Source organism: Melanerpes formicivorus, unplaced genomic scaffold (assembly GCF_026170545.1).
Source record: "Melanerpes formicivorus ecotype bairdi unplaced genomic scaffold, bMelFor1.0.p_v2 SCAF_35, whole genome shotgun sequence".
Lineage (NCBI taxonomy): Eukaryota > Metazoa > Chordata > Aves > Piciformes > Picidae > Melanerpes > Melanerpes formicivorus.
In genome coordinates this window covers 3,009,302-3,029,112 of record NW_027142387.1, presented here as the reverse complement: position 1 = coordinate 3,029,112, position 19,811 = coordinate 3,009,302, and the positions used below count along the sequence as shown (strand labels likewise).

At 38.8% G+C, this 19,811-nt stretch overlaps 1 protein-coding gene across 2 annotated transcripts in view; it reads left to right on the top strand.

Annotated features, from left to right (window-relative positions):
• Positions 1 to 19,811, top strand: part of POU6F2 (POU class 6 homeobox 2) — a 290,005-nt gene that overhangs the window by 96,945 nt on the left and 173,249 nt on the right. For both annotated transcript variants that reach the window (XM_068156860.1, XM_068156859.1), the window contains exons 3-4: positions 5,163 to 5,254; positions 6,197 to 6,425. In XM_068156860.1, coding sequence (XP_068012961.1) covers positions 5,163 to 5,254; positions 6,197 to 6,425 — 321 coding nt within the window. The remainder of the gene's footprint in view (positions 1 to 5,162; positions 5,255 to 6,196; positions 6,426 to 19,811) is intronic.

The following is a 19,811-nucleotide window of genomic DNA, read 5'->3' as shown; positions in this document are numbered from 1 at the left end:
TTTCCTCTTTCTTGAGGCACTGGGAGATAGAGACTTTTGCAACTGAATGATCTGTTGTGTTGCTGAAGATGTGTAAGAAACAAAAAGGAAGTAAACTGTGGAAATCTTGTTTATAACTAGTGCATTTACAGTTGTAATTTTGTATGAGAAGGCCTTGGGATGTGGAATGTTTTTTCCTCTTTCTGATTTTCTCTTGTGATTTTGTGATTTTTTTTTTAAAGCCATGTATTTTTCACTGAGATTTTTCTCTTGATTTTGGGGGATTTATCTTTTATTTCTTTTTAATAAGTGAAGGAGAAGAAGATTGCCTTTGTTTTACTTAACTTCTATGACTTTTAAAAATAGTGTTTTTATTTTAAGAGGGTTATTTTACAATGTTTATGGTGAAGTTCAATTTTTTATTGTGTCATGCCCTTCTAGCCCCTTGGTAGGATGAGAGGTGAGTGTATGTATTATATAATTTGTAATTAATTTATGATGAATCACATATGATGAATACTGTTTATTAAATATTAAACCCTTGTCTGCAGACATGGCTTTACCCTGGCAGTAGCACTCCTGCCTCTTCATATGGTACTACTAAGCAAACTCCTTGTCTTACACTGTTACAGGAGAAGTCTTCACTCCCTGCCTAGGCAAATGGTATTCAGGAGATAGACTTCTCTTTCCAGAGTAGGATCCCTGTTACTGCATTGCCCCTGCCCCTTGTGCCCTGGCAAACAAAGATGGAATGAGATTACAGTCTAGTTGAGTCAAAGTGTAGTTAAGAACAGCTACTGGTGGCTTCCCAAGCTCCATAGTGCCTGCAATGAATCCTGGTTCCTTGCCATCATACCCCTCACTGATAGAAAGTTGAGCAACGTTGGAAGACAGCCTAACAAGAGGTAATAGCCTGGATCAGAACAAGTGGAAAATCTAGGCTGAGATTTGACAGGCCATTTTATTTAGTGAGGACTGGAATTTGGACAGAGATATGATTTACTTGCAAAGGTCATTCCAGCATCTGGAACTAATGAATTCCCAAATAAAGGCAGCTAGTCAGAGGGGAAAAAACAATAACAGAGGATTGTATGTTGCCAGATTAGAGCAACGGTCTTAAGGAAATTATTTTTGCAAATTAATAGTAATGAGTCTGTGAATCAGAAATAGCAGCTGTGTACAGAGCTCTCCTTACTTCTTAGATAATCTGAAATCAGAGGAATCCACCAAGTCAACACTGTAAGTGAGAAAAGGAAAAATCAGCCTTCTACCAATGTTTTCTCTCTCTGCTTCACCTTCCTGGGATCTTTAACCTATGTGTCTCATGTAAGATTGTGTACAGCAAGGAAGACATGCTGTCACCATCTGTAATGCAACAGAACTTAACCCTGAAATTCTCCCTGTGCATATTTACTGCCAGCCCAGCATGCAGGTTTGCCTGTGCCTTTTGAGAAAATCTTGACCCTTGGGTGGCTGTTGTAGCAGGTGGATTAGAAGGAATATGAGAGGAGGTGTGAGGCTGCCAGTGTTGTCTATTTGGATTTTAATATGCATTTTGCACTGTTTCCCACAGCGTCCTCCTGCATAAACTGGATGGGTGGACACTTTGATGGATAAAAAAATGGCTGAACAACTGGGCCCAAAGAGTGGTGGTGAATGCAGTTAAATGCAGCTGACGGCCAGTGGTGTTCCCCAGGGCTGGGACCAGTTCTTTCTAATACCTTTGTCAATAATCTGGATCAGGGGATTGAATGCACCCTCAGGAAGTTTGCAACTAAACTGGGTGGGAGTGTTGATCTGCTTGAAGGTAGAGAGGCTCTGCAGAGGGATCTGGACAGCCCAGATCAGTAGGCCAAGACCAATTGTATGAGGCTCAATAATGCTAAAAGCTGGGTTCTGCACTCTGGCTACAACATTCCCTGGCAACTCTAGAAGCCTGGGAAGAAGTGGCTGGAAAGCTGCTCAGCAGGAGGGTCTTAGGGTTGTTGACTGACACCAGCCAGCAGAGTTCCTGGGTGACAAAGGCAGCCAATGACATCCTGGTCTGTATCAGCAAGTGTGGCCAGCAGGAGCAGGGAAGTGATTGTGCCCCTGTACTTGGCTCTGGTGAAGGTGTGCCTCAAATACCGGATTCAGTTTCGGGACCTTCACTACAAGAAGGACATTGAGGTACAAGAGCATATCTGGAGAAGGGAAATTAATCTGGTGAAAGGCCTAGAGCACATGTTTTATGAGAGGCAGCTGAGAGAACTGGCGTTGTTTAGTCTAGAGAAAAGGAGGCTGAAGGGAGTCGCTCTTGCTCTCTACAACTACCTGAAAGGAGGCTCAGCACAAGAAGTGATAGGACAAGTGGTAAAGGTCTCGAATTGCACCAAGAGAAGTTTAGGTTGGATATTAGGAATAATTTCTTCCCTGGAATGGTTTACAGGCCTTAGAACAGCTTGTCCAAGGCAGTGGTGGAGTCCCCACCCCTTGAGGTATTTGAGAGTCTTGTAGATCTGGTGCCTAGGGATATGATTTAGTCAAGAACTTCTCAGTGTTAGGCTGATGACTGGACTCAATGATCTTAAAGATCTATTCCAATCTAGGAAATTCTGAGATTCGGTAATTTCAGTCTGAGAATCCAGCATGCCTAATTTCCAGTAGGGTGCCATGTAAGACCACATTCATGTGCATGAAAGCATGTGCTATTTTGTCTGCATCATATGGCAAATGATCTACAAGCAGCAGGCAAAGCATTCAAGCACTGAAATAAAATGATACATCATCTTCAGTGAGTGACCATATGAAAGGAATGTAATCTTAAGCGATTCCAATTAGTACAATGCAAACAAGGAGAGTTATCAATTTCGACTTTACAGTCCTGTATAACCCACTTGTACTGCATACAGCTGAGGAAATAAAAAATTGCAAAATCCTTAGGGTACAGATAACAAAAAATTGTGGTTCTTAGGATAGCTGCACTATGGGAAAAACCTTCTGTAGCACAGGCATATCTTTTCAGAACTTCTTATTTATTTTCTGAGAGCTCAGGCAGTGGTAACTGCAATAAAATCTAATTCTAGTGAATATTTTAATTCAGTTTTGTTCTTCTCCCAAAGCTTTCATAGGACAATTTAATGATGTGACAGATTATATAGAGCTTGTTTTAATATTAATTAAATCACACACAAAGACAAAATTCTCAGCCCTTAAAATTGCATAAAGAAAATTGATTTATAAGATCTGATCTTAATGGGGAGTGATATATTCATTGGTATTGAGCCTTTGATCTAATATTACTTTATACATACAGCTGTGATGAGAAGATTAAAAAAAGCCAATAACAATATGTGGAAATTACAAAAGGTATTTGAAAAAAAAACACAACCAAAACCCAACAAACAACTAACAAACAAAATACCCCAAACCCAAGCAAACAAGCAAACAAACAACCACCAACCCCCCCCCCCCCCCCAGTTTTCACTGAATCTCAGGTATCTAGTTCCACTTCTTTCTTATCAAGTAACTCAGATGAGTAAATTGTACATAAAAAATTTAGTGACTGGGTCACTGTTTGCATGTTATTAGGCAATTGTTGTAGTCCTTGCCAATCACAGAAGGTCAGCTTATTCACATTATTAAGTGACAGTGGTCATTAAAATGCCAAACATATTCTTATAGAACTCCCTTTATAAAATGTCAGCAAGTCTGTATGTTTTTATTAGTTGCAAATCAAATGTTTCAACAGACCATTTGTAAGTATTCCCAAAGCAGTGTCCGTTTCTGGCTTTCTGCGGTCATACAAAAATATTACATATTAATCATATTTTCAAATTTCTACATAATAACTCTGCACATTTATTGTTTAATCCTATTCTAAAATGCTGTTATGATTGACACCTTGCTGTAGAGATAGAAGTCAATTGAATAATATGTAGCAGTCAATTTTATTTGTACCTTAATGTGCTGAAGGTGGGTTTTTTTTCCACATTTCCATTATTTATAAGTCTGTCCCCTTGGAGAATATATAGAAGAATTTGTTTTAAATGAGCTGATAATACCCTCTTTAAAATTTATAAGTGTAACACAATCATATCCTTTTCCTTATGGTGCTGGAGTGTGCCAATAAACAGGTTATGAATTATCTTACGCTTGCTATTCATAGGACAAACATAGGAAAAGAGCATCTCATTAAGATTTGCATAGAACAAAATTTCAACCACCCACCAGAAAAAGCTAACAGAGCAGGAGCTATCATACCAGCCAGGAAACCTGACACCAGTGCCAGGGTTTTCTTTTTCAGAGAGTACAGGACTCTTGCAGCTACTTGTGATACACGCTGTCATTCTTTGCACTTCAAAGATAAATGTGGGCCTGATCGTGCCATCAGTACTGAGAAACTTTGTGAATCAATGCAAGTCCTTCCCCCAGAGGAAACAATGGAATGGACATAACTTAAAAAACATCTTGGTACTTTCTTACAACTCACAGGACGTTTTTCTTTCTCTTTTTTCCTTTTCAAATCTGTGTTGCAGACTTCAGCAACATTCAGCAGGGCTGGACTGTGTTCTGTGCTTAGCAAGTCATTAGTGCCCAGCATATAGTTCGATTGTTGGACATTGATCAGCTCAGAAAATGCTGGAAATCCTTGGTTTCATAGAATTTTTCTTGCCCCCACATGCAATTCAGAAAACAAGCTGTCATTTGGAAGCATAGCTGTTTTCAGTTTTCATAGTGCCTTTTTATTGCACACACTACAGCCTTTGCTGCCTCAGTAACCAACAAAAGAAAATACTTTATTAAGATACAAAGTAGATGTGACTTGATTGTTTTTCAGATAATTTTTGCTTTCAGAAATTAGAATGGCTGATGCTCACCTAAGCATAAAAAATGCCTTTCCCACACACCCGGAGTGCTCATGTACTGTATGTAAATTGATGTATAATGCAACCCACATTAGCTGGGTTGATGATAGCTTCAGTTTCACTGCTGTCAGATTTTTGTAGCTTCTAGAATGAGTTGGCTGGTCTGAATGAATGTAAGCATAATTTATGCAGCTGATAAGTGATTTGAGTGCTTGAGTTATTGATAAGGCACTTTAACATATCATTTTCAGCTTGATGTTATGTGACATCAGAGTAGAAGGTAATGTGGCAGTCCCCAGGCTTGAGATTAAAGTCAGTCTGCTCTTTGGATTTCAGAGGCCAGAGGAAACACAGGGCTGCCCGACACGAGCCCAGCAGACCAGCACCAACCCAGTCAGTCCCATCCTGCATTCCCTGTTGGGCCTCAGGTCAGTATTTTTCCTTTTGGCTAATCGAGACATGCAGTTTGAAAAGTAAATAACTGCAATTGATCATATTTGATCTCTGTAATGTAGGAAATGTGACTCTTTTGGGCTGCATTTAGTATTACAAAAAGGGAGCATGTATATATCATGTGTAGGTTTTAAAAGCTGTTTGTTTGGAAAGATTAGCATTTTGCATGCTTTTCTGAAATAAAACCTAAGCAGTTTTGCATACTTAGGAGGTGAATTATTTGAATGTCTTATGGAAGTTGTTTTTAAAATACATGCCATAATTTAATTTTAAAAAGCTTGTGCAATTTTTAATGCAGCTTTATTGGCTCTGACAGTTGTGCCTGTCACACACAGCTTCTACCTTAGTAAAGGCATTTCATTATCTTTTATGCCAGGTATTTATTTTCTTTACAGCAAAATGTAGGTGTAATAGTATGGCACTGTATAACATTTCCAAAGATTTCTCATGTCACTTCACAATCTTATCCAAGTCAGCCATACTCTGAGAAGATACTCAGCGTTCTTCCACTTCCCAGGACAGTCTTAGTCCACATAGCTTCTAGTAATAGTTACTATAGTGTTTGCTGATTTTGATCAAGGTACTACAGTGATAATTTGGGAAATGTTGGCATTTAGGCACTTAAAAGCTGGCTTGAGTTAGGCCATCTCATGTTCATAAATTATCTTCAGTGCATGTATAATGAGTTTTCTAGTCTTAATTCAACTGGGATTGCTACCAGGCTACATGACTGTCAGGCTTACAGCTTCAGCCTGTCGAGTTTGTCAGAACAGTCTGTGTGGGTGAGAATGGATACTTTCAGATATTGGAAGCAGTGCATGTCCATGGTGGAACATGAAAGGGTCCCAAGCCAGAAGAGGTGTGTGTAACACAGCTCTGCACAGTAAAATGGACCTGCTGTCTGTGTTTTGTTGCAGCCATTACTGACAGCCCAACAGTTAGCCTCAGCAGTAGCGGGGGTGATGCCAGGAGGCACTCCAGCCCTGAATCAGCCGATCCTTATTCCTTTCAACATGGCTGGGCAGCTGGGGGGCCAGCAAGGACTTGTCCTAACTCTACCTACAGCAAATCTTACCAACATCCAAGGGCTGGTAGCAGCAGCTGCAGCAGGAGGCATCATGACTTTGCCATTGCAAAATCTACAAGGTAAGCCATGGTTATAATTTTTCTAATATGTTCTTTTGCCTGTTTGTTTCACTTTTTCTTTAAACTGGGTGGTCTGTCCTCCAGTGAAACATTGCACTTGACACATATTGAAAATTCATACCTGAATTGTTTTTTAATACTTGAGAGATACTTAAGAGTTATTTGCATTTTTATAAAAACAGGTTGGAGATTGAGTCTTAGGTTCTATGGGTCAGTAACATAAAATAGATGTATGATTTGTAAGGCTTTTCTGCCATCAGTGATCAATCTTCCCTACTCACAGGTGACTTTAAAATTTCAAATGGCAGTATGAAGACAAGTATCTGTTTCACCACTGCTGATTAAGGTAGATGAGAGAATAAGGGCAACTAAAAGCTTGAAAATCACTTTAAAAAAATTAAACACTTGTGTTATAAAATCAAAGTCTTTTCAGCTGCCATCAGTGTTCCAGATATGCAGCCTTGTTCTTGTTGTGGGAGATCTGTCTTATCAATAAGATTCTGCTGTCCTCATCCAATCTTTGAGGGAGTTGCATGACTCCAAAGTCACTAGCAAAAAGTCCAGCTCTGTATGTGTCCTCCCTATTGTCTGAGCTGTAACATATTGCAACAGCTCTGCCTTAGGATATCTGATGCATTCTCCCTGTTGTCTAAAAATCAGACTGAAAAGCAATTCTATAATATCTCTGTTCTTCACTAGTATTGTCTGCTGTTCAATCACCATGTCTAATACTTAGAAACAGTTCTCAATCCAAACAGATGTGATGTTAGATGGATTTATTTACTACTCCTAATTATGTTGATTACGTGTCAGAAAGCAGTTGCTACTGAACAGAACTGAATCAAATATAGCAAGGTAAGTATTAGCCAATGCCTTACAATAGAATAGTACAGCTTTAATGCAGGAGGATGGTAAGGAAGTGAATGTCCAGTGTGCAAGTGGTAAAGGTATGAGCAGGAAGTATCAAAATAAAGCTTTAGTTCTTTCAATTTATTCATTTTTATTTCTTGGTGTTGTAAATGGAAGGAAATTTCTTCCTTGATGAGAATGATTTTTTTTTTTTTTAATTGGATGGTCTACACTGCACCTTAAGTACTTTTGAGTTATTAAACTCCGGTGGCCGCTGGTTACCAGATTAATTGTTTGAAGCACCAAATCCTACAGGCTGTGAAACAGAGAAAAGGAAGAGACAGCTCACGTGTTGAACAAACTCCCTTACAAACCACATGCACAGTACTCTCACCTGTTGGAGCAGCTACTTGCCTTTACCTTGTGCATGTTTTAAAGTTTAATGTCAACAGACCTCTCTTATCATAGTTGTAAATGGTTTTCACTTTAATGTTTAAAATAATGTCTCTCTCATACCATTAAGCTGCACCAAAGAACCTGTCATTCATAAATCATAGATGAAAAGGACACACTAATGCACAAATTTTGCTTGTTTAAAATTTGAGAGTGCATGTAAAGTAGGGAACTGGAGATTAAAAAAATAATGTGGGAACAGGAGAGGGTAAAAGCAGATATAACAAAGTGAAGGGGAAGTGGCTTTTTAGCGTAGGTGGATGATGAAATCTTAATGAAGAAACAGGCATTATAAAAATGTATCCTTCCACTCCGGAGTGCTCCAGGTTGTAGTTGCTGGGTATGTAGTATTATAAATAAACATAAGCCCGTGCAGTTTTTACGTCATTTATTCACCCCATGTGGCAAAGCTTGAAGGTAGGGATTAAGCCAGGCAACCTTTGCTCTTCAGTTTAGCCATGGATGTCTAATTGCTAGCTAAAAGGTGTAACTGCTGCCAAATAAATTTTGCAAGCAATGACCTTACCCGATGAAAAGATTTCCTCTGTAATCTTTACTGGTAGACAGAAGCATGGAATCAAATAAGGACTCACCAGAGCGTCAAGTGCAGTTCCCTCTCTTTGGATGCAATCACACCTTCCATAAAATATCTGACAGGAACAAAACCTACACATTTATTTAGTTGTACTGCTGTTTGTTCTACTCTCTACTCTTCCCTCCCTCTAAGCACATGCCACCACCTTTATTATTTGGAAGCGAAACTGATATAGAAGGAAATGAAGTAACTTGGTCAAGATAGTTCTTGAGAGCCCTGAATCACAGTGGTAGGTTTCTCTTGCTTCCTGTGTAGCCCAATGCATGTGTGAATGGCGGTGGGAGCCAGGTAGGAGTGCTGTCTCTCTAGAGGATATCTTTAGCTGTGCTTAGTTGAGATATAACCACAGAATATGTGCTCTGTTTTGTAGCCAGCACTTTTATAGGCATACTCTTAGAAGCCTATGCTTCAACACAGTTTTAGTAATTCCTGCCTTATGGGCAAAACCAGACTGTATTCATCAGTTTCCATCTCTCTTAAACCTCATTGTGGCACAATCAACCTAGATGACTGGGGAGACAAGTTTTCACAAATATCCTGGAATTTCCAGTGCGGTCAAGCATAGATGTCCACAGCTCCGGTGAGCTGGGTCTTCTTGTGTAGTCTTTTTATTCACTGACCAGTAAATTTTCTAAACCTCTTCATCACAAACTACACCAGGTAGGTAACTCAAAAAAAACAAACCAAAACACAAAAAAAAACAGCACTCTGAAGACTGTTTGAATGATGTATGAATTCAGAAAACTTCTGATCTAACAGAGTACTCAAATTCATATGAAACGTTGATCAAGATTTTCTGTCATCCACATACACATTTAACTGATTTTCTTATTGAGGATCTTCAGGTCTGGTTCAGGATGATATGTACAATACCTCAGGGTGATTGGCTGAACCAATGAAAACCCTTGCTTGTGGATTCAGTGATAGGAATCAGGAGAAAATATGCTAACTAAAATGAGTAAAGAAGAGTTTCCTTAAACATTCCGGACAGTGGGAAAATGGAGTGATTAATTATATGGAAGTTAATCACATTTTATAACTTCTTCAGTAAAATTACCTATTCTTCAGTAGTTAGTTACTTATAAGTGAGATTATTTTTTCCCGAAATGTATTTCTGTTAAATCATTCAGTTGTTATACAGCCCTGATTGAGTTGGAAGTGACTTTAGAAATTATCTAGTTCCAACCCCCTTACCAAGGGATACCTTCTATTACACCAGTCACTCAAGGCCCCATCCAACCTGGTTTTGAACACTTACAGCTTTGGAGCCTCCACAACTTCGCTGGGCACCCTGTTCCAGTCCCTCACCACCCTCAGAGTGAAGAATTTCTTCCTAATGTGTCATCTAGCTTCTTACAGTATGAAGCCATTACCCATTGTCCTATGCCTTTGTAAGAAGTCACTCTAGAGCTCTCCTGTAGTGTCCTTCTAGTACTGGAAGGCTACTCTAAAGTATCCCTAGAGCCTTCTCTTCTCCAGGGTGAACAACCCCAACTGTCTCAGCCTGTCAAATGTGTGTGAATGGAAGGAAGGTGAAAGTGTAAATTCTTGCTGTGAAACTTAAAATAATACGGGGTTTTTTTGGCTCCTGGTAAGCGAATTTCATATGCACATGGGATATGCAAAGAATACATTTAACTGGGATACCAGAGGGTTGGTGTCTAAACAGCCATATTTTTTAGAGTGAAAAGAAATCCCTAAACAGACCTCAGATTAGTCTATGGAGCTTTGACTTTCCAACAACAGTTCTTTGAAGGAAACAGTAAAATCAACAACCATAACTTTTTACAGTAATCCACTAAAAGCACTGAACATGAGGATTTAAAAACCACCCAAGAAAGCTGTTGTCCCACTGAATTTACACACCTGTTTTGCCCTCACGGAACCTTAGAATTACAGCTGGAACACAGCCATGCTTCCATAAGCAGACAACAACAACAAAGGTGTTACAACAGCAATGATGAGGTTGTGATAAGGGAAGAAGTGAGATGGGTACCCTACAAGATAACAGGTATGTCTGTTGCTTTTACTTCATTGATTCTTGGCCCGTCCTTATGGATTTAACACAGAAAACACCGTGACATCTTTCCTCTTATCATCCAAACTGGTGCTCGTCAACATCCAGCTTTCCGTCATTGGGAAACTTCCCTCAGTTTCAGCTTCTTCATGTGCTTTGCCAAGTGCATTTCTCTAGGATTTGGGGGGAGGGTGTTCTGTTTTTAATTTTAGTTATCCTTCTCAAGAGTCTGTCCTAGGCACTAGTAGTTACTTAATCTCAGAGTATTCAATAATGCCTGGGAGCTGATATTCATGGAAAGGCATTCTTTCCTTAAGCCCATCTGATTTTTATGTCTCAATGTAATATTTCTGTATATCTGAACAGAAAGATACTTTTTCTGGGGACTCAGTTTCTTTTGTCTTGTTTTCTTAATAGAATTTTTAACCCTGTTGATTTCCTGTTGAAACCACAGAGAAATAGGAAGGTATTCCAGTATTGAATAGTTACTAAAGGCTGTCCTCCCATATAATTCACTTTTCCATGGTAGCCAGAGCAGCTTTAGCTAAAAAGTTAATGTATTTGAGCTAACGTTTTAGTATAGCATGCACCTTAGAAATAAGAAGAAACCAGTGTGCTATTACCTGTTCGTTCACTGATGGCCACACATGTGCCATAGATAACAATTTGGGAGTCTCTCTACAAAAGGCTGCCCCAAACAGGTTACATAGTAATGGCACAAGAATGTTTTAGATATCTCCACCAATACACAGCTTGAATGACACTTGAACCTTTAAAAAAAATCAACAAGTTGGAAATTCTAGCCTCCTGGCACTGCAACTTTGTGTATTTTATTTCCACTACACATTGTACTGTTCCTAAAGTGGGTGTCAATAATTTATTACCAAGTCAGAGTTTCTCAGTCTTGAGTTCAGAAAGAAATGAGAACAAACTATCTCCCCAAATCATTAGTGAAAGGCTTCAGTGCTGAAAGGAAGCCTTGGATGGCTGAAAATGTGAAATCATTAAATTACATTATTTAACTGCAGGAGGTCATATTTTAGCTGCAATACAGTGGAAGGGGAAATGTATTAAACATCTTGAGAACTAGGAGACAGCCATTAAAATGCACTGATACGGGTAACAATAGACACAGATGGTGGTAAAAAAAAAAACAAACAGTATTTGAAGACATATTTTATGTAGAGACAGTGTAAAATTGCATGTTAGGTAAAGACAATGATATCAGAAAGAGAAAAAAAAAAAGTATTGTTTACATTTATTAGATCTTGTTTCATCTGAACATAGATTTGTATCATTAATTGTGCAGCAGATAAAATAAACATGCTCTGTCTCCATTCCTCCATGTATACACACCTTAAAAATCAGAAATCAGAGAGAGATGAAAAACAAAAAAGAGACAGTAAAGGAGTAAACTACAAACCTCAATTGCTTACTGATCTAGAGTCCAAATTCCAGCTTTTTAGAACATTCTCCCTCTTTAACTAAAGTGACACAGTCCCTATTCATTTGTATTCCCCTTCAAGTAACATGAAATAGCTTTCAGAGTCTACAGAAAGGCAGTGTTTCACTTATGTATTTTAATGAGCACCAATGTCAGTAATAATCAAAATGATGTTTCACTTAGAGGAATAGTTTATTCCCAGGTACTTCCGCAGTGTACTAACATAACCAGAACAAGAATGACAACAGCCAAGAAAAGGAGCTGCACTTGCTAGCAATTTCTGTGAAGCCCTCAAACCAAACATACCTCTGCTATCACTAAGTGCTGCACATAATGCAGTCACTGTGAAGGGCTCATTTGCACAGAGAAGGGTTTAGCCACCCCCTAAGACTAACCTTCCTGCTTTAATACATGGAAAGAAATAGGAGAAATTTGTGCATCCTCAAGCATAATGTGGCATGCACACACTTTTAGTGGCTTAGCAGCCACTACAGAAGGTTTCCTTGGGCTTACATCTGTATCCTATCCAGCCTATGCTGTAGGGGAACTGAAGTAATAGGCAGAGGTCTCTAAAGATGAGGTAGGTAGAAGGTTTTGTGTCTCACATTTGCTCTCCCAGCAAACATACTGTTTGGGAGGCCTGCTTTTCTGAACATAATAGGGGAAGAACCTTACTGGACTGGGGTTTGGTTTGGTTTTTTTCCCTATCACACAAGGTTTCTTCTATGGGAATACTGTTGCCCCATGTCAATTGTTCATCTTGTTCAGTGGCAAACTGCTGACTTTACAGAGGGAATGTGAAAGATTCAGGGCTTTATTAGTTACTAGTTGTTTATTGATCATTCCCAGTGTGTTAGCCATTTGTTGTTTGGCTTATCTACCCCATAAGTTAAAGCCCTGATCTCAGAGGCATTAAAATACAGTAGTTTTAATGCTTGCATGTTCTGTTGTTGTCTTCCACCTAGAATAGACCTCAGACATACCAATTTTTTTGCTACTGATGGTTATGGAACAACATCAGTGAGGAGTGATGATGTGATGTAGATCAAATTAATGCTGAAATCAAATTCTTCACACCTATTTAAAGTTTGTGGGACAAGACTTGTCAGTCTAACTTTCCAGGTTTGCATACCAAGAAGCGAATGGGAAAGGCAGAAGTAGTCTATGCCTCCCCAAAGTTTCCACCAAAAATCTATTGGTTGACTGTCCTCTGACAAACATGACCACAGGACTAGAAGTTTTGGTCTGAATGGTATGCAAGACCTGGGCATTTCTAGGTATGTACCCCTTCATTCAGCCCTGACACAGACTGATAGTGCTCCTGGCAGGAATACTCTACTTGCAGGATTATAAATGAAATTTCTATCAACCAGAACATGGATGCATTTTAATGGTGCTTTTAAAGTATATCTTTGCACCTGTTTCCAGAAGCCTTTAATCTTCTTCTTGAATTTAGACCGTGACAATTTAAATTAACGTAGAGAAAACTCATTCCAATAATTTTAAGCACTTAACTGACTGTAATCTTACAAAAGCCAAGAAATTTCAAATGCAAGCGAAAATCCTAGCCAGTGTTTCACACTCTGTTCCTCACCTCCACATTGTAGTACACGTTACATGCACTAGTAGGTCACATTCAAACAGATCACATGCATGTGAAGAGTTGCAAGTATATGGTATATGCATATATGACTCATATGCTGGTCCAAAACTCTCTACTGAAACAGACTGAGTTGTAGAAAGATTACCAAGATGGATTTTCAGCCTTCAGTCTTAATTTCCTTGCCTTAGTGGATTTAAGTCAGACGTTTATAGTCTTTGTGGTTTAATTTCCTTTGTTTTTCCATGGTGTTTGTATTAATAAAATCCCTGTGATTCATGTTTTAAAAACTCCCTGGACACATACTCATATTCTTGATAGACCAGTGAGATTCTAATCAAGCATATATATATTTAGGGACTCACAAAAACAACAAAGTCTTTATTGACCAACTGGGTTTACAGGCATTTTTAATAGTGTCAATTTTGAATGCATGGAAGATACAAACTAATCGCTTGGGAACCAATTTTTTTAATGAAATTTCTTCAAAGTCTATGTAGTTCTGTACCACAGAACCAAACACCTCTTCTTTTTACAGAAATATCTTTTGATGTTTCTGTTTAATTGTCATAGAAAGTTCTGAAGATGTCTTACAACTTTATTATTAAAATCTTAGTCTGTGCATCTTGAAACATTTTACAGGGGTTTGTTTTGCTTTGGTTTGATTGGCAGGGGAGAGGGGGGGTTGGATTTGTTTGTTGAGTTTGGGTTTTGTTTTTAAAGAAAATATCCTGCCTGCCACTAAGCTTGCTCTAGAAATGGAAACAGGACTTGTCTGGTGACATCAGAAATGGTGAGAGTGAAACTTCCTTCAGTTTTCTTGTCCCCAGACCTCCATGCAATCCTATATCCTTTGGGTAGAAATCTGTACTCATGAAGATCTTCAGGCCCCAGACCTTTTTCCTGCTGATCCCTGAATCTACTTCCATTTCTTGAACATTCTGTCTTTGCAAGCCTATTGCTCTGTGAGACGTAGCAGAGAGCACAGATGTGAGGCCTGTGTTCTGCTTTGCGTTCCACCCCAGAGGTCAACAATTCATGTGACGGCCAACCATTCATGCATGTTTTCTGCAACTCTCTCCCCACCTGTAAACGTCTCTGGGTAGGTAGCACTTTGCTCTCCTACACAGTGGCTTGAATCACTGCTGTTAGATGTCTTGATCTTCTTAGACACAGACTAGATCCTTGCTAAATGTCCTAAATTCTTAAGTCTTGCTCTGGTTCATAGACCTGTAAGAGGCTAGATATATTTCAGTGGCTGAAATAATCAGGTGGTTTTTCCTTATTTCCTTTTGCAGCCCATAGAAAGATTGGAAGTTTCCATCAGAGTTAAGAAGATCCAAAACAATATGGGGTTTTAGACTGTTGATGGTATAGTGTTTTTTTGCTTATTTATTTTAACATGAATATTGCTTTTAGATGTAATCAGCTGTAGACTTGACATATCTTACAGACTCTTCTTTCTCTTATTTGTGTTTTGTTATGATAAATTACATGATGTTAAAAGTAAATCTCCATCATAAAGACAAGTTTCTCATCTCACTTCCATGATTAATTTTATTCAAGTCAATGCTGATGATTTGGATTTACATAAGATGATTCTTGAATATATTTCCCTTTCTGTTTCTCAGATTCTGTTTCAGTCTCTTGTCCCTTTCCTCATCCAGCATTGTTTCAATCCATCCTTTAAATTTCAGCTATAATATATTTAAATTATTCCAACTCAAAAATCCTGAATGTGTTTTGTACTTTGTAACTAATTTCACATTGCATCAGCAATATCTGGATAAACCTCCTGTCATTTTCCCAACATTTTATCTGGCTTCTGTATTTTAGAAGATGCAGCTGTAACAGGACATGAATCCTGTCTAAAAAGCTAGGAAATTTTAGCAGGATGTTTTCAGGGCATTCACTCGCTGGCAACCTGAAAGTTGCTGCTTTTATTTTGTTCATTTTTAAAAGGATAAAATCTCTTTATTTTGTACATGCTCTCTGAAAACTATAAGTCTAGAAATCTGGACAGTCATTTCCAGATTCTCTCTTCAAGATTTTAGCTTTTTCTTTCCCAAGCTAATGCCTGTGAACTCTAAAGGAAGACCATGCTCCCCACCTAGCACTGTAGCATCTTTAAAAATATTCAGTCTCAGGTGTTTTTTTTTCCCCCTCATTCATTTTACTGGTAATAAAATCAGCTCTTTAATTCCCCCTCTCCCCCCACACTTCAGTTATGCTTTATATTAGATAAATGTAATTTCACAAGTACCTTGGCCAGCTGCAAACACAATTAAACGCATGTACTATGTGTTTCTTTTGTTAGAAGAATATCATTGGTTGTAAGTGTAAGACTTATCAAGTGTATCTTTATGTGTTTAAGTTCCCATGAGTGACATTATTTTAAAATTTCTTAGTGGTATTTATATATATTCAACGTTTGACATCAGATAATTTGAGTTTGCTGTGTTTGTGAGATAACTCACAAGGGAGAAAGTTGTATTAAATAAATAATAGAGATAAATTTTATACTTCCATATATTTCAAAGCTAATGCAGCTAACTTGCAGTGGAATGGTAACATGAAGACACAGTGCTATAATATGATTGATTTGTTTTGACAGCACCCAAATAATTGAGAGTGAAAGGTGTCAGCACAGATGAAATATTGTATAAGCCACATTCAGAAGGCAACCCCAGCAGCAATAGCAACTGGAGTTTTATTTCCTTTGATATCACACTGTTACTCACTTCCAGTTTATTATAAAACCATGAAAGGTACGCAACTTTCCATATGATGGAGGCTTTTATGGAGGGGAGAGACACGGAAGTTTGTCAGGTACTTGAACAATAGATACTGACAATGGGATTTATGATGGATACAATATACAAGGGTAAATTATCTTAATCTTTCCCCCTGGTTTTCTCTCTTCTTTTAATCCCTTTTTACAGGCTACTGCTTATCTGGCATCTTACCTCTAGCTTGGAGGGTAAGTGACTCCCTCCAGAGCAACCATCAGTGTCAGTCTGTGAATTGCCTGGCAGGGGATTGATGCAAAAGTAGTGCTGCTATTACCCTCCCCAACACTGAGACTTGTTTTTTAGTTCACCTCTTCTGCACAGCAAACTATACCCATTCTGGCTAACTGAGACAGGGTAAAAATTGTATATTTGCATCATAGCATCCTACTTCACTGCAAGAAACATCCTCTGCTCTGTGATTCTTTGTGATTCTGTGAATACAAACAGCTATAGCATCTTTTGATCCTTAGGAGAGTGCAAGTGGGCAAGTAACCTAGGACAGAAAGCCAAATAGACCATCTGAAATAATGCCTGAAAGCAAAATAATTTTGAAATTGCTACAGTCCTTCCTTAAAAGCCCAAAGAACACGAAACTAGGGTGTGCCTATAAAAACACAAACTATAAAGCCTCCTTTGTCCTGAAGCCTCATTGACTTCAGTGGGAGCAAGACTCCAAGGTACAGTTTGAAATTAAATGTATATGTCCTGCCATTTATTTCAGAAATGCTCCATTAAGAAGACACAAGTCGATGTGAATGACAAGGGTTCTCAGTAATGAGCTCTTGCTCATGCAAAACAAAACAGCTATGACAACCATCATGTTAACAAGATCAGGAGCCCTTGTGGCTTTGTAATATAACATCTAATCTATATCTATACCTACACCTATAGAAATATCTTATTTGAAGAAAAGTAAATAACGGAACGGGATAAGATTTGCTATACAGGGCAGTTTATATACAGTCACATTCCTCTTACATTCTCTTTGTCTCCTGATCTGATTCTTTCATAAATGGCACAGTGGAGATTAGAAACCAGGGCTGAGAAACAGACTTACTGGTATTAAGAAGGGGAAAGTTTTCATTGAAGTGATACAGGAAGGCAGGATATAAGACATTTTTCATAAAATAAATCTTACTGTTTAGCAGACTGCTTCTGCTAAGTGTGTTGATTTAGAGAAGTAGAGCAGACTTGAAATTAATCCCTCTGTTTTCACCATTTGCTTCACGTTAGTTTGACATGCATAGACCGGATTACCTTTGGAGGGCACTAAATTAGAAGTTCCAGTCCAGGTGAATGCCAGCTACATTTCAAGCTACAAGCCCTGAACTGCAGGCAGAGTTAAAGAAAGGGACTCAAAACCAAATGCCTCCTTCTAGTGGTCCTCTCCTACTGCAGCAAATCACTTGCTAATGTTGATACAGATTTAACCTTGTGCTAGTGCTTCCAGAAGTAGTAATTGCTGACTGATGTCCATGCAATGAAAACAAATCCTCATTGTTGATGATTCAGAGCAGGGCTATTTAGGCAGAGGCTTATCTTAGAGTACTGAGTGCCCAGGTTGCAGGGTTGTGCAGCTTATATAATAAGTAACTTTCTGCCATCAGCACCTGCAGAGTTAAATTTAACTTGGCAGCTCTGATTTTACTCACCAGCAGCTGTAATGTTCTGTTTAGTAACTGTAGACAAAATGCTGAAAACGGACTGCCTGGATGTTGTGAAATGGGCACGTAGACATCTAAGCCTGAAGTTCTGGTTTGTATTTGCCAGTGTGTGATTTACAGTGGCTTCCCAAGCATTGTGTTTTCTGTTAGTCTTCTCATCAAGGAGTACTCAGAATTAAACAAAAACATGCGTGATTGCAAAGACTCTCTGGAGTCTGCATGATGCCTTTGCTTTCCTTCTCTTTCTAATACACCTTCAGATATACTTTTCATGTCCCTACTTGTACCTATGAGCATGTTCATATCCTCTGCCCCTTTTGAGCTTCATATACTTCTGCCCCTTTAAGACCCTTTAACCTCCTTCATCCAGGAGCCTCTGTCTAGTAGGCTGTGGAATAGAAATGCCTCCTGAGAAGAATGTCATAAAGTAATGTAAAGAAGTAGAGGATTTAGTTAATGGGAAGACAGTCAAGTGTCTACCATCTTTTCTGGCCACCACAATTGAGATACCTCTTAGGTTGTTCACCTCTTGATCATGAGAGGTGCTTGCCAATCCATTGCTGATGAAAGAAAATGCTACCAAAAGAAATATTAGAGTAAAACGGTAACCATCCCAAAAGCATAATCCTCTGGACTTTAGATGTCCAGAAAAAATTTGAAAAGGGGGGGGGATGGGGGAATCTAACTGAACTGACTCACAAACATCTCCCACATTGAATATTTTTGTGGGCCTTTTACTGATCAGTCAGACAACCCAACCAACTAAATGTTTATTTAAAGTACTTAACTTAAAAAGTTGTGTCATTTTAATAATCCCCAATCCATACAGATTCTAATGGTTATTAATAGATGCATATTTTGAGACTTCACTGTTGTGTGAATAGCTTACTGCTTTGATGATGAGTTTTCTCTAAATCAGGGAGGAAAGTAAACATTTCCCTCATACCTCTTCATATCTGAAGTAATTCCACATCATTGTTGCACATAAGTGGTCAGTTCTAAACGGTAGTTGTGATATGCCATCACAGAGCCAGATCCAGAGGCCCTCAACTCTCAGTTTTAGTGAAGCAGATTCACATTAGATGTGACGCTTGAGGGCCTGTTGACATTTGGGAGTTTGGGTTTTAAAAATCCCTGTGTGAAGACCCTCAAGGTTTGGCTGACTATAACCTGCAAATGGTTTGGCAAGACCCTATTTACAGAGACTGCTCAAGAGCCTTTCCCTTCCTCCATTTGAGTGGTCAGCACTGACATATTGCATTATGAGAAAGAGCCCCACTTAACGCAGAACTACTTTCAATTGTCATGAGCACTCAGCCTTATTTAAACTGACACCCTCTCCATCACCCCCGAGCTAGAATCCCAATGTCAGAGTGCTTCAAGAACTTGGGATTCAAAGCGGTACTGCCTTGCTAGGAGCTGTGAGAGTGGTGCAAAACAGCACGGAAGTGAACTTCAGAGATGGAAGGACAATCCCAAAGGTGGAGGGAGATATGGAAGTATGCAGAGGAAAAGAAAGGGAAGGGAAGGCTGGCATGTGGGTAGATCAGGAGAGAGACTCAGAGGACTCATGTTTCTCTCTTTCTTTGCACTTAATTCATTGGTTTACGGTGATCTAAGTTCATACCATTAGAAGGGGTTACACTTCCTCTGTGTTCCAAGAGCAGATACAGCCCTTCCTTCTCCCACCACAACTAGTGGCTCTGCTGAAATCTTTGTCCTTCAAGGGTTGGTGCTAAGGTTCTCAATTACAAAGAACACAAACAATCTGAGATTTAAGTAGCATGGAAATTCCTGGTGTGTGGAAACAGTCTACCTATAAAAAGAGTTAAATGACTATGTTATCACTTCTGACTGTTACCAACTCAGTAAACACTTATGCCTAAATAAGCTCCAGCACTTAAATGATCTTGTTTAATATGAAAAAAAAAAGGTCATTTTAATGATCTGCTGTTTACTAAATGAAGAAACT